General features: G+C 57.6%; 1 protein-coding gene across 4 annotated transcripts in view; it reads left to right on the plus strand.

Moving 5' to 3' along the window:
* The window catches only part of ZCCHC14 (zinc finger CCHC-type containing 14), a 61,280-nt gene that overhangs the window by 41,115 nt on the left and 5,837 nt on the right, over positions 1-14,328 (plus strand). For 2 of the 4 annotated variants that reach the window (XR_013760549.1, XM_079119592.1), the window contains exons 4-12: positions 5,690-5,761; positions 8,290-8,399; positions 8,825-8,919; positions 9,002-9,056; positions 9,496-9,778; positions 11,143-11,234; positions 11,783-11,910; positions 12,579-12,719; positions 12,801-14,228. Coding sequence is in view for 3 of the 4 variants with exons in the window: in XM_079119592.1 (XP_078975718.1) it covers positions 5,690-5,761; positions 8,290-8,399; positions 8,825-8,919; positions 9,002-9,056; positions 9,496-9,778; positions 11,143-11,234; positions 11,783-11,910; positions 12,579-12,719; positions 12,801-14,228 (2,404 nt within the window). In the remaining variant the exon portion in view is untranslated. The remainder of the gene's footprint in view (positions 1-5,689; positions 5,762-8,289; positions 8,400-8,824; positions 8,920-9,001; positions 9,057-9,495; positions 9,779-11,142; positions 11,235-11,782; positions 11,911-12,578; positions 12,720-12,800; positions 14,229-14,328) is intronic. The other 2 variants (XM_079119591.1, XM_079119590.1) reach the window with 2 other exon arrangements.

Raw genomic sequence — 14,328 nt, forward strand, 5'->3', positions numbered from 1 at the left:
GAAGTTGTGAACAAGTGGAGGAAGAGGGTGGACAGCAGGTACACAGGCGGGCACTGCCCAACCCCAGGATCAGGAAGTGCTATCAGAACCAGAGAGCGTCCTTGGCTGTTGGAAGGACCAGGGTGGAAGAGGCTGGCTGGGGCACCGGCCAGGGGTGTAGGCACTTTGGAAAATAGCCTGGCAGCCTCTTTAAAAGGCGAAAGGTCCGGGCGCAGCTCGGTGCTCGGGCCCTCGTGTGGCATGTACAAGGCCTGCCTGTAATCTCCAGCACTGCAGGGAAGTCAGGTGACCGCAGGAGTGGCGGCCCCACGTGGGGGTCAGTGCGAGTCCTTACAGAGAACCCCCCAGCACAGTGTTCTTCTCAGCTCTGGGTGGCACCCAGGACCACCGTGAGCAGCACCCATCTCTCCAGGAGACGGATGAGTAGACATCGTGTTCTGTCCCCACGTGGGGTGTTCTCCGCTGCAGGAAGGTGTGCGCTGTCGATCAGTCAGCAGTGCTGCTGTGGAACACAGCAGATCTGCTTCTGAGAAGGGCGCCCCATGTGAGCTCCACACAGGATCCTGGAGAAGGGGCTGGGGTCCTCCAGGAGTGGCCTGCTCACTGTGCTCGGTGCCGCATGCCAGGTCGCACACCTTGCCTGTCGTGTTCCCTGTCAGCTGTGGCTTGGAACTTTTCTTTCCTCTCTTGGGGGTGGTACCAGGAATGGAGCCTGGGCCTCACTCCTAGGCAAGCCCTCTACCTCTGAGCTGTCCCCACCCCCATTCCTTTTTTTTTTCCCTTCTTTTTGGGCACCAGGGATTGAACTCAGGGGCACTCGACCACTGAGCCACCTCCCCAGCCCTTTTTTTTTTTTTTTTTTTTTCTTTTTGCAGTGCTGGGGATTGAACCCAGGGCCTTGCGCTTGTGAGGCACTCTACCAACGGAGCTATCTCCCCAGTCCCCTGTTTTGTATTTTATTTAGATGCAGGGTCTCACTGAGTTGCTTAGCACCTCTCTGTTCCTGAGGCTGACTTTGAACTCTTGATTCTCCTGCTTCAGCCTCAGAGTCACTGGGGTTACAAGTGTGCGCTGCTGCTCCTGACCCCCAACCCTTTTATAAATCTATTTTATTTTATTTTGAGGCAGGGTCTCACGAAGTGGCTAAGGCTGGCCTCGAACTTGCAATCCTCTTGCCTCAGCCTCCTGAGTTTCTGGGATTACGTGCTACCTAGCTCAAAACTCTTTCAAAATTGCTTAAAGAATTAGAATTTTGCTTTAGTCAAAAGAACTCCCACTAATGAAAATTAAGTAAATTGTAGTTTCAAAAAACCATCCTTTGTGAGTGGAGATAAACAGCTGTTATCCTGGGTCAGAACAGTAAGGGTGCTTCATCAGGAGTGCTTGCCATGGTCTATGAGGTGGAGTCTGGTGACGCCAAGAAGAGTCAAAGCACCTTCCTCTGTGAGGGTCTTCACTTGGGGAGAAGCAGCTGCCCTGTGCCACTGCCCCCAGCCTTGCTGTGTCACCAACACAAAAGAAGAGGTGCTGTTTGTGGGAAGATGTAAGTAACAGATTTTAGATCGCCCCACTGCATTTGTGTGTGATCTGCCAGGTGTATAATGCACTCACCCATCATGTGCGACTAACTAGAACAAATAAAAAATTAATTAAAAAACGTATACCTGTCTACCTCGAATAGGAATTGAGTCTCCTCTTTCCTGCAAGGTTGGCTTTGTCTGCCTGAAGTTGTAATTAATAGTTACTGAGGACACCAACCAGTATGCAGAAAGTGGGTGGTAGAATGTCTTGAATATTGAATCCATAGCTGCATGTGTGAAGTAACTACATGTTACCACCTTCTCCAGAGCACCATGAAGAAAATGAAAGAGCGTAGGCTGGGGTGCAGTTTGGTGGTGGAGTGCCTGCCTGGGTCGCATGGGGCTCTGAGTTCGATTCCTAGTACCACAGGAAAAAGAGAATGAAAGAGCTAGAACTGCTGAGAGAAGCTCCACTTGCTGTTCGTGTTGAAAAGGGGGAGAGACTGCGGAGGGGCCCCAGCTTCTCTGACACCCGCGGTGTGGCCGGGTGGTACCCCGCCTTGACTTGAGGAGAAGGGCCAGTCAGAACTTGCAGGAGGGAAGCCTGGGCCACTTGGCGAGACCCTGCCTCAAAATAAAAAGGGCCGTAGGTGTAGCTTAGTGGGAGGGCACCTGCCATGTATATGCAAGGGGGTTCAATTCCCAGCACAGGTAAAAAGAAAATGAAACAAAACAAGGCCCAGCCCTTGTTAAGTTCCTGGGCATTTCAGTAGATTGTGCTATTGTATCCAGTCTTTAAAAGTTTACTTTGGCTGGGCGCAGTGGTGCACACCTGTAATCCTAGCGTCTGGGGAGGCTGAGGCAGGAGGACCGAGAGTTCAAAGCCAGCCTCAGCTAAATAAAATACAAAATAGGGCTGGGGGCGTGGCTCAGTGGTTGAGTGACTCTGAGTTCAATCCCCAGTACCCCCCCAATAATTAAAGTTCATTCTGCATCTCAGACCAACATTAACTTCCTGACTGTTTTACCCTATCAGCAAAGGATGAGTCCTGGCAGCTGTTTTTGCAATCGAGCTTTTGTTTTTTATCTGACTCGTGTGTGGGGGTGGGCGGGTGTGTGGTTTAGAGAGTCCAGGTGGCTCTGATGTGCCTCGACAGCTGGGTGACCTGAATGGCAGCTGGGGTCCTCTTCAGGGCCTGCGCCACATCTCCCCCTTTGGCAGTCTTCGGAGCTTGGTTTGGTGCGGTTTATTAGTGGTGTCCTGGAGAACAACTTGCCTGCCCTGCCCGACCGTCCACAGCTCCTCTGCAGCCCAGGCACTGGTGGCTGGAGAGTGTTCACAGCTCTGTCCCAGGAACCCGCTCTCCCTGACCCTGCACCTTGTGCCACTGCCACTTGTTCTCTGAGGTCGTTCTGTCTTGTCTGGGAGCTTTCCGTAGATGCCTAGCCTGACACTTGGCAGTGAACTCCAGGCTGGCCATCGTCTGCAGGAAGTTGGAGCTCTGCTGTGCGCCTGGTGCCTTGTGGGGTTGCTGTGGAGAAGCACGCCTGTTCCGGCTCCTGGCCCTGGGCTGCGTGCGGCTTGTCCTGTGTGCTCTAGAAGTTCCGAGACACTCTCTTGTCCCAGCCGTATGCGTTTCCAGTAGGCGAGCTTTGGTGCAGGTCTGCTTCATCTATCCCATTACATTGTGGACCCGAGACTTGGGTCCACAAGTGGAGACCTTCCCTTAGTGATTTCTGGTCGTTCTTTGCCCCTCTGCTGGCCTGCTCTGAATTCCTGCTGTCTGCATGTGGCCCCATGTGCACCCCTTGGGTCGATGGCTCCTCTTCAGCTCTTGGGCCTTGTGCTCTACTCTGTGGAGGATCGCCTCTGCTCCCGGCATTGCAGCCCTCCTGCCCGCATCTCAGAGAGCTCGGCTCAGCCAGGCACCATGGTGCACTCACCTGTGATCCCAGTAGCTGGGGAGGCTGAGGCAGGAGGACCGTGAGTTCAGAACCAGCCTCAGCAACATAATGAGGACCTAAGCTACTTAGCCAAGACCCTATCTCAAAATCAAAACTTGAAATCTGGTTGGGGATGTGTGATAGTGTAAGTGCCCCTGGGTTCCATCCCTGTCCCAAAAGAAGAGGCTCTGGCCATTATTCCCTCACAGCATCCTCTTCCCGGACCCTGTGGCTCTTTGGAAACATGAAGAACACTTTTTGCTTTTAACAAGAGTCCCTGCCTCCTCCAGGCTGCTTGGTCCTGCTGCTGGCCAGCTTCGGCTTTCCTTTGGGACTGGTGACAGTCGGGTTCTGGGCCGCTTGCTCTCCCAGGGGTGCAGTGTGAGCTGTAGACAGGGCCTGTGACCCACCCCAGGTCTTCTGGCTGGCCGTGTGCTGGTGCAGAGTAGGGAAGCAGAGGGAGTGGGGAGGTGAGTGAGGCCTGTGTGTGACACTGCCCGAGCTTGTGACTTGGGGGGGGGGCGGGGGGGAGGTTCTCAGGAGGCAGTGGGCAGCCTTGTGCCTCATTCACAGGCAGCATTTTCTTGGAGGTGTGTGAAGTAGCAGTGGCCGGTGGTTGGTGGGTCTTGGATTGGGTGACAGGTCTCTGAGCATGTGTCGGCTGGTGTGACCTGCGTCTCTTCTGTCTCCATGGCCCTCCTGTGGCTGCCTGCCTTGTTGCTGTGGGGTGAGTGGGCAGTGAGGCCCAGTGTGAGGACTGAGGCAACTCCAGGGAGCACGGCTGGTCTGAACCTCTGCTGTGCGGAGCCCTGCAGATGGAGGTGGCCATGCCCAGTGCTTAGCTAGGTGCCTGCCTTGGGGCACCTCAGGGATACAGTGGAGAATCATAGTGTCACATGTGGAGCAATTGTCACTCTCTGTGCCAGCCTGGTGTGTGGCTGTCGGATTTCACATCTGTGTTGGTTAGATGCATCTGTGTGGCGTGGACATGGAACACGGGGAAGGAGGCTGACCAGAGACAGCGTGAGCACAGTGGGCAGGAGCCCTGGGGCAGCAGTGCTGTGCCTGGTGCCACTCGAGGCTGGAGCCTACAGCCCAGCTTCCCTCTGGGGCATCTGCCAGGGCAGGTGGACTTAGGAGAGTGCGTGCTCCTGGCGGCAGGCAGGTGGCGTGCCTGGTGCTGCCTGTGTGGCCTGGGTGCGCCGGGCCCTTCCTTCCCTGGACTCACTTGGGCTGCGTGGTGTGGTGTGGTGTGGGGACAGTCAGGGGTGAAGAGGCTTGTGTGCCTTGCGGTCTCGAGCCAGGGAGGAGGCTCCGCTCCCGGGTGCTGTGCCGAAGTGCAAGGGCAGGGGCGTCTTGGCGCTCTGCTCTGGACCAGGGCAGGTGCCGTGTCTCCCTGGACGTTGCCTGTCTTCAGAGCCTCCAGCGTGCAGGGCTGGGGGAGTTTGCATTTGCGGCTTCAGTCAGCCGCCCTCCCGCTCCCGGAGGCTTGCCCTGCAGCTGTTGTCCTGCCACTCGGAAGCCAGCATGTCAGCCCGGGCTACTCTCTGAAGAAGCTGCAGTGGCCATTCCTAGGAAGACGCCAACTGCCAGGTGCCACCGGCTGGGCAGGAAGAAGGCACCCCTGGCAGACACTTGGCGCCTAGGCACACTGAGCTTCTGCCAGCCAGCCCTGGAGGGTCTTCCCACCAGACTCTTCCCACCTGACTTTCCTGGTCCCTGCCCCGCCCCCACCTCCATGGAGTCCTGCAGTCATGGACGTACTTAGATGCCGCCTTCCCAGTTCTGCCAGTGACCTGAGGCCTGGACTCCTGGTGTTCGTGTGTCCCCAGCACCTGCTGCAGCAGGGCGCTTGCTTTCAGGCGGAAGGGCTGAGTTCTTGGGAATCGCTGATTCTGCGTCCAGCATAGTGAGGAGGCCCCTTGAGGTAGTGTGCCTGACCTGCACACAGCCACAACTCCGTGGTGTGTCCGCATCACGGGGAGTAGGCTCAGACCCCAGGCTGGCGTCACTTGGTGCTTTTCGAATAATTGAATGAAGCAGGAAGTGATGTTAGGGGACTGAGTCACATGGCTCTTCTCTTGGTAGCAAGTGGAGCGGCCTGCACGTTCCACTTTGTCCACATGCTTGCTAGCCCTGTGCCACCATTAAAACCTGGACATGTGTGCTGTGAACTGAGTATGTGCTGTCTGTTTTTAAGGTTTGTTTGTTTGTTTGTTTTTAAGGTCTTGTGGTCTGATTCTTCAGTAACATCAGTAACCAAATCTTCCTCAGAAGTGACTGAATTTATTTCAAAGGTAAGGTGATTAAGGGCTCCTATGACAAAGGAATCTCATTTCCTAGTGGCTGCTCATACTGCAGCAGGACTGCAGGGGTCTTATTCTGTCCTGTGGGCAGCGGTCAGGGGTCTGCTTTGGACAGGCTGAAGCAGGGAGTCCCTGCCTGGGCCCCTTGCAGCTATGGGGACAGGAGGCAAAGCTGCCCCTAGCATGGCTGCTGTGGCACTTCTGTTTCTTCCACCCAGGTTTCCTGGGCACAGACTGAGGGTGAGGGTCCTGCTCAGGGGGCTGAGCAGGCAGATTGCCCCTCATTCTGTGACTCTTACAAATGGGATTCTCCCTTTTCATTTCTAAATTGGTTAAACTAATAACCTTTGGACAGAAAGCGCCTCTGCTAGCAAGCACCCTGCCTGCATACACACGTGCTCCAGCATGCTTTCTGGCACTGGCCAGGGTGAGGGTGGTGACCGCTGCCAGGGCCAGCGTCGGGTCTTCCCTCTTCAGCGATGGGCAGCATACCCAGGGCACCTCTGGAGAGGCTCTTGCACTTCCGTTGTGAGATCAAGGCCGACCCCTGCGGGAGGACGCTCAGTTGAGGGCCCTGCCCTCCCCACAGGAGTGGCAGATGCTGGCGATGTGGATCTGCTGGGCCCATCAGGCAGCGGGAACCCCAGGCCTGTTCCCTCCGGGGTGGGATCCATCCCTGGGGATGCTTTCCTCCGCCTCCCGAGACCTGCGCGTCCTCTCCTGTGCCCAGCTCCCGTTGTGCAGCAGAAACATTCTCTGGGGTCACTTTTGTCCCTGGAACCTTGACCATTGGCTGGTCTTGGGGTGTCTACACCGCCTCCGATGTGCCCTGCGTGGGCTCCTGCCCTCCTCGAGGCTGGCTCTGTCACCCCCCGTGGCTTTGGGGGCTTCTCCGTCTCTTGTAGTCCTCTGCCTTCCTCACTCTGCCAGCTCAGGGTTGCAGTGTGGACTGTCTCTGCCTAGTGTTGACATCTCTGAAGAGGGTCCCTAACCCTGCCCAGGCAGCATGAGCCTGTTGGGCTTCTTCCCTCTCTTGGGCCCAGGGCTCAGCCCCTTTGTGTGCCCGCTTTCCCATTTTACTCGTCTCCAGCATGGCCCCACCCTCCGTTGAAGTCGCCCTTTGTTTGTGCATGGTGCTTCCTGTTTTGCCAGGTCCTCTTGGGTGCTTAGCATGGCTGTTTAAGTCTGGTCTGGTCGTAGCGACATCTAGGTTACCACCAAGTGTATTGCTCCCTGTGTTCTTTGTTGGTGTTTTTGGTACTGGGGATTGGACCCAGGGTTGCTCTACCACTGACCTACAACCTTGGCCTTTCTAAATTTTGTTTTGAGACAGGTCTTCCTAAGTTGCTGAGGCTGGCCTTGACTTGTGTCCTCCTGCCTCAGTCTCTGAGCTGGGCACACAGGCGTGGCCACTGTGCCTGGCCAGCTCTGTCTTGATGTTAGCCCCCTTGGCTATTCCCTGTGCCCTGCACCTCTGGCTGTGGGGCATTGTGTGTGGCAAGCGTGAGGTGAGGAAGCAGCACTGGGCCTTCTTTCCTGCGGGGCCATCAGCCCCTGGCCCTGGGGTGCGCTATGGTCACCCTCAGGCAGCTCCAGTGCAGGGCCACTGCACCTGGCCCAGTGTCACCTGGGGTGTTGGGATTCTCCACACTCAGCTCTTGGCCCCTCCTGGGGGTGGGCTGCCGTCACTTCTGGGACCTGTGGTGGGGTCAGGGGAGGACTCTCCTCCAGCACAGCCTTGGTTCCAGGCATGATGGGTCTTTGTGCTGGACCTTCAGAACAAGTCCTTCTCAGCTCTCTGGCCCCTTCCCAGCAGTAGCTTCCCTGTGCTGTGTGGAGCAGAGTCCTGGGCTGGTGAGGGATTCATACCCCTCCACCTGGGCAGTGGCTCTTCCCTGTGGCCTGGTGGCAGAGGCAGGAACATATTTTCTCATCTCAGTCCAGAAGTTGGGGGTGTTTGCTTGTCTCAGGGGCCAGGAGCAGTTCTGACCCTTCTCTTGGTGGCTGAGGCCTCTTGCCTTGGGTGGAGAGGGGCCAGGGGAGGTGCAGAGGTCGTGCTGCCCCAGCCTATTTGGAAGAGAGCTCATGAGAGAGGATGCCCTCCCCCGCACTTGGAGCCGTGCCCAGCTGGTGGGACTGTGGCCATCTTAGCCACCTTCTGCTCTGCCCGTGTGGCAGCCCTCTTCCTCACACTGGGCCACAGGTGGATGGTAGATCAACGCCCCGTCTTTCCTTGGAGGGTGGTCCCTGTGTGAAGCCGGGCCAGCAGTGGTCTTGCAGCCCAGCCTCTGCAGGACTTTTAGAAAGGAGGGTCAGCAGATTGTCAAGCTTTGCAGACTCGGGGGATGTTCTTCAGTGTCGTCTGTACCCTAAGTGGATGGAGGACCCCAAAGTAGCTAGAGTGGTGTAAGACCCACTCTCCCAGCAGAGGACTCGGTGGCCCTGCCTGGGCGCTTGTTGGTTGAGTTCTGCTGGGACGGTTGGTTCTGACACCCCTCCTGGCCTGTCTTCTCTTTCAGTTATCTCAGCTCTGCCCTGAAGAGAGCTTGGAGAAGCTCATTCCGTGCCTGACGGGCCCAGATCCGTTCTACGTGGAGAGGAACCACATGGATCTGGAAGCAGGCCTGAGGTGGGAGAGGCTCCTTTCTGGGCCCCGCAGGGTCTCAGGCCAGCCATTGGCCACGTGGCTGCCCTGATGCGTCTCCGCTGCCTGTAGGATTTTCTCATCAGCCCTTCAGAGGCTCTGAATAGCCTCTGGGTGGTTTTGAGGGGATGAGTGAAGGAATTTTGAAGCGTGCGCCACCCCCTAGTGCGCCCGAGAGCCTCTGTCGAGGCCGTTCTGGGAGGAAGGCAGGGCCTAAGGAGCAGTCCTCTGAGTCCTCACGTGCGCCCACGGGTGTCCCAGTGCCCAGGAGGCTGCTCGCATAGCCGGGGTCACGGCCCTCATGCTCGTTTCCTCTGACGTCTGTCTCTCTCAGTTGGAAGCTCAGGTCGCGCCCCCGTCGTTTTGCTTAATGCCATTTTGGTGATGAAGCCACTTTGCTCGACTCCTAGGTACTTGGCTTCATTGCCTTCTCACGTATTGAAAAGTGACCACGTTAAGAAGTTCTTCAGCACTTCATCTCCCGCCCAACAGCTTCAAAGTCCAAGTGAGTCTGTAAAACGACTAAGACAAGACAGAAATATGCCCTTGCCCACGAATTTCTCTGACGTGCCTTTTCTAACTTGCAGGTCCTGGCAACCCCTCCCTCCCCAAAGTAGGGGCCGTGATGGGCGTGTCTGGCAGGTGAGTGGCGGCCCTGTGTCGGCACCTGCCCTGGCCCTGGCTGTGCCAGCAGTTGCGGTTAGAGGTTCTAGAGGTCAGCCTTTCTCAGTCAGAGTCCTGAACGGTGTCAAGGGAGGGCCAGGGTAGAGATGTGGCCAAGTTTGAGGTCCTGAGTACTGAGTACTCAGCGTTGATGTAGGCGTATCAGTTGTCTTCCTCTTACTCATAAGTCACAAAGCAGCTTCCCGACTGGAAAGTGTGGTGGTGGTGGACACGTGCACGATGTGCGCGCGGGGCACCTGCAGAGCTCTCCCCTCAGGCAGCGGGCTGTTGGGGTTGGAGAGGGTGCTGGTCTTCCTAGAGTTTACGGTGGGCTGGATGCCGTGTGCATGCGGGCGCCTGGTGCGCCCACAGTCTGGAAAGCCATGTTCCTGTGCCTGGCCTGTCCCCTATCCTGCAGGCCCGTGTGTGGAGTGGCCGGCATCCCGTCTTCCCAGAGCGCTGCTCAGCACCACCTGCAGCCCTCGGCCAGCGCAGCTGCGGCCTTGCCTCACTGCTCCCATGCCGGGGGCGCAGGCTCGGCGCTGGCCTTCCGGGCCCAGGTGGACGCCCCGCCTGCCATCCTGATGCCCTCCAGTCTGCAGGCCCCGCAGCCCCAGGAGCAAAACGGAATTTTGGATTGGCTTAGGAAGCTGCGCTTGCACAAGTACTACCCCGTCTTTAAGCAGCTCACCATGGAGAAGGTACGCAAGCTCCTGTGTGGCTGCGCGGTGTGCTCGAGGTCATGTGATGTGGAGACTGTGGCCTTGGTCGAGGTCACACGGCCTGGCATTAGTGGGGTCTGTTGTAAACAAACAGATGGCTTTCTAGGTAGTTGCAGGGGTGGCCCAGTGTGGTTCCATCCAGAGCCCTGCCTTAGGCAGACGGCCTGCTCAGGAGTTATCCCTCATCTTTCCACGTCCTGTGCAGCCTGTGCCAACAGGGCCAGCTAAGCGGGCAGGTGTGGAGGAGTGGTTAGAGGTTCTTTGAGAGAAGTTTGATGAGAAGTATTGTTCCATTGTTAAAATTTCACTGAAGCATTTCTAGTTTTGATGTCATGGATTGAACTAAATTAAACCCAGACAAGGTACTTGAACTCTGAACTCCCCCTGCTGGACAGGACAGGTTGGTAGCTGTTACCTGAGTCTCATGGGTCCAACGTTCTCCTATTGAACCTAGAAATCAAACCTTTAGTACAAAGCAAAAGCAAGTTTTAAGTATATTTGTAATACCCTTTGTTTAGGATTCATAAATCTTAAAAATGAGATGTTGTTACCTGGGGGTGGTGGTACAGCCCTGTAATTTGAGTCCCGTGGGATGCTGAGGCAGGAGGATCACAAGTTTAGGGCCAGACTGGACAACTTATCATGGCCCTGTCTCAGAAAAAATGAAGCGTAACCAGTGCTGAGGCTGTGGCTCAGTAGTACAGCGCGCCTGGCTCAGTCCTCTGAGAGAGAGACCACTGATCAGTTTAGACTTTTCTGATTGAGTATATGAGTTGAAGTGACCGAACACAAAGCAGGTGTGGAAGGAGGTGAAAGCTAGAGACTTTCCGGGTCCTGCTCTGTTGGATGGCTCCCGCGACCCTGCAGCACTTGCTGCCTGACCGAGCCACTGCATGGCTGAGGTGAAGGTGATCTTGAGGAAGGACCGTTTCCGGCTGGCGCTCCCACCGCAGAGGCTGGCCTGTGCCGAGGGACCCTCCTCGGGAGGGCGGGGCACTGCTGCCAGTGGCAGCTCTGTGCAGTTGGAACTGTGACTTCTCCAGCCATTTGCCCACGTAGCCCACCCATGCGGGTGAGTGGTCTGCAGAGAGCGGAGAGCCACGTGGTGCACATCACGGGGCATCCACACTGGAGGTGAGCAGTGGCCCATGGGCTCCGCTGTAGAGGCTTGTGGAGCAGGGACAGTTTATACCCGGTTAGGGGAGGACGCCTTGTGCCCAGGTCCTCTGTTGACTGCCTAGGCGTGATCTGTCATAGGCCCCAGACATGTCACTTTCAGCCCCGAGGCCTTTGTTTCCAGTCCCGACTCTCAGCGACTTTGTCATGTGTTTCTCCTATGCAAGTTTTTGAGCCTCACCGAAGAAGATCTGAATAAATTCGAGTCCCTCACCATGGGAGCAAAGAAAAAACTCAAGACTCAACTGGAGCTGGAAAAGTAAGCGTGATGTTATTTTTGAAATGTATGTTCATTTTAGCTTCTCACATGCTAAGTAGGGTGCCAGGACTTAAAGTTGTGTTAAAGGCTAGTGTTTGGGTTACTTTGTCTTTCTTATTCAGTCATTAAGTAACGATTTTCAAAGTTGTACAAATGTGGCCAGGGACAGTGGTGCACACCTGTTGAAGTTCTAGCAACTCGGGAGGCTGAGGCAGGAGGACTCCAAGTTCAAGGCCAGCCTGGGCAACTTAGTGATGCCCTGTCTCAGAATAAAAAATAAAAAGGATTGGGATATAACTCAGTGGCAGAGCACCTTCCTTCAGCCCCCAGTACCACAAAAACAAAAGAAGCACAATAGTGATAATGACAAATGACTTAATAGCATGACAGCAATGAATGAATCAGAAAATCAAATTGTGCAATGTGGCTCTGGCAGGGTAGGAGGACCGAATCCCTTCCAGCCTTTAGCGTGTGTCTCGTGGAGTAGAGGCCTTGGGGTAGTCTGGGGACAATGACCAAAGTTGTCCCTGTGCCTTCTTGTTTTGCAGGGAGAAGTCAGAGCGGCGGTGCCTGAACTCCTCGGCCCCCACCTTGGTCACCAGCAGTGGAGTGGCCCGAGTGCCCCCCACCAGCCACGTGGGGCCCGTGCAGGCCGGGCGTGGTGGCCATGCTGCAGGTGCGGAGGGCCTAGCGCTGGGCTGTCGTGGGCGTGCAGGTGGCAAGGCATGCTCACGCCACATGCTCGCCTGCCGTTTATGATTCGATGGTCCTGCTGGTCGTTTTGTGTTGACTCGCATGATGTAGCCCAGGAGGCAGGCGGGAGAGCCGGGGAAGCTGACTGCGGGCCTTGCCCGAAACAGTTGGGCAAAAGAACCAGATGCATAGCTGCCAAGCTGACAGCACAGGCAGTGACCCGGCTAGGCCTGCCAGGCTGGACCGTGCCGGCTCCACGCTGACCACAGGAGCCAGCCCTCTGAGGGCCGGATGCCTTTGCGGTGGCTCTGTTGTCTCACAGGGTGGGGCGGGTTTTCCGTCACACAGTAGAAGTAGCGAGAGAAGAGAGGCAGAGTACACAGGTGCCAGGGCTGTTCTCAGGGCCTGGGCAACGAGAGGGCACGTGCTGCTCGGTGCCCCGCACATGCTCTGCGAGGAGCAGGAGGCCCGCCTCCCCGTGAGGCCTTGGGCAGTTGGTGCGGGTGAGACTGTCCGACTCTGGCAGAGGTAGTCCCTGCCTCCTCGGGGCGTCCCAAAGGGCTCGCCTCCAGGTGGTGCTGGTCGGCCCCCCGTCAACCCCCGTGCGGGTGTGGGTGCCAGCCTGAAGGTTGACCTGTGCCTTCTCCGCAGAGCTGCGGGTGGAGGTGGAGCAGCCCTCGCACCAGATGCCCCGGGAGGGCAGTTCCTCCGAGTATTCCAGCTCCTCCTCCAGCCCCATGGGTGTGCAGGCACGGGAAGAGAGCTCGGACAGTGCCGAGGAGAACGACAGACGTAAGGCGCCCGCGCGACTCCGGCTGTGCTGCCCGCCCCACCCTGGGCCGCGTGGCGCTGACCGCTCTTTTCCGTCCCCAGGTGTGGATGTGCACTTGGAGGGCTCTGATAAGGAGAAGCCCGTGATGCTGCTGAGCCACTTCCCTTCCAGCTCCGCCCGGCCCACGGCTCAGGTCTTGCCTGTGCAGAACGAGGCTGGCTGTGGCCCTGCGGGCCACCACCCTCTGCCCCCACAGCTGTTGCCCGCAGCCTCGCACCTGGCACCCATCCGAATGCTGAGTTCCGTGCACAAAGCCGACAGGGGGGGTGCCGATGGGAAGCTTCTCTCATCCTCTGTGCACTCGCTCTTGTCTTTGGAAGAAAGGGGCAAAGGGCCCGGCCCCAGGAGCGGCATTAAAGTGGACAAGAGCTTTGGCGGTGCTGTGCTGGACGCCCTGCCCTCGTCCACGCCCCACCCGCCCGTGCAGGTCCTCTCAGGACTCTCGGAGGGCAGCTCTGTGCCGCCCACTGTCTCCTTCGGGCCCAGGGCCAAAGTTGTGCACGCAGCCACTCTGGACAGGGTGCTGAAGACGGCACAGCAGCCAGCCCTGGCGGTTGAGACCAGCACAGCCGCCGCAGGGACGCCCAGCACTGTCCTGCATGTGGCCCGGCCGCCCATCAAGCTGCTGCTGTCCTCCTCCGTCCCTGCTGACACTGCTGTCCCTGGACAGACCTCCTGTCCCAGCAATGTGCAGATCAGTGTGCCCCCTGCAATAATCAACCCCCGGACTGCTCTGTACACAGCCAACACCAAAGTTGCCTTCTCCGCAGTGAGCAGCGTGCCCGTGGGCCCCCTGCAGGGCAGCTTCTGTGCCAACAGCAACACTGCCTCCCCCAGCAGCCACCCCTCCACGTCTTTCGCCAACATGGCCTCACTCCCCAGCTGCCCTGCCCCCAGCTCCAGCCCTGCGCTCTCCTCCGTCCCCGAAAGCAGTTTCTACAGTGGTGGTGGCTCTACGGGAAATGCTCCCGCCTCCAGTCAGAGCCACCACCACCACCACCACCATCAGCAGCCCCCGGCGCCCCCAGCCCCCGCGCCGCCCCCGCCCGGCTGCATCGTGTGCACGTCCTGTGGGTGCAGCGGCAGCTGCGGCTCTGGCGGCCTCACCGTCAGCTACGCCAACTACTTCCAGCACCCGTTCTCCGGGCCCTCCATGTTCACCTTCCCGTTCCTGCCCTTCAGCCCCATGTGCAGCAGTGGCTACGGCTCCACCTTCCCCGTCGTGCACGCCCCCTACAGCGGCAGCGTGACGCCGGACCCCGTCCTGGGCGGGCAGTCCACGTTTGCTGTGCCACCAATGCAGAACTTCATGGCTGGGACAGCGGGGGTCTACCAGACCCAGGGACTGGTGGGAAGCAGCAACGGTTCCAATCACAAAAAGAGTGGGAATCTGTCCTGCTATAACTGTGGGGCCACGGGGCACCGAGCTCAGGACTGCAAGCAGCCGTCCATGGACTTCAACCGGCAAGGTGAGCACATGACTCTGCGGTCGTCCCACGGCAAAGCTGTTCTCTGTGGCTGGCAGGGCGCTGCTGACCACAGGAGGAATACAGGTGCTGACTTCATGGA

The sequence above is a fragment of the Sciurus vulgaris genome (assembly GCF_902686455.1).
Source record: "Sciurus vulgaris genome assembly, chromosome: 17".
Lineage (NCBI taxonomy): Eukaryota > Metazoa > Chordata > Mammalia > Rodentia > Sciuridae > Sciurus > Sciurus vulgaris.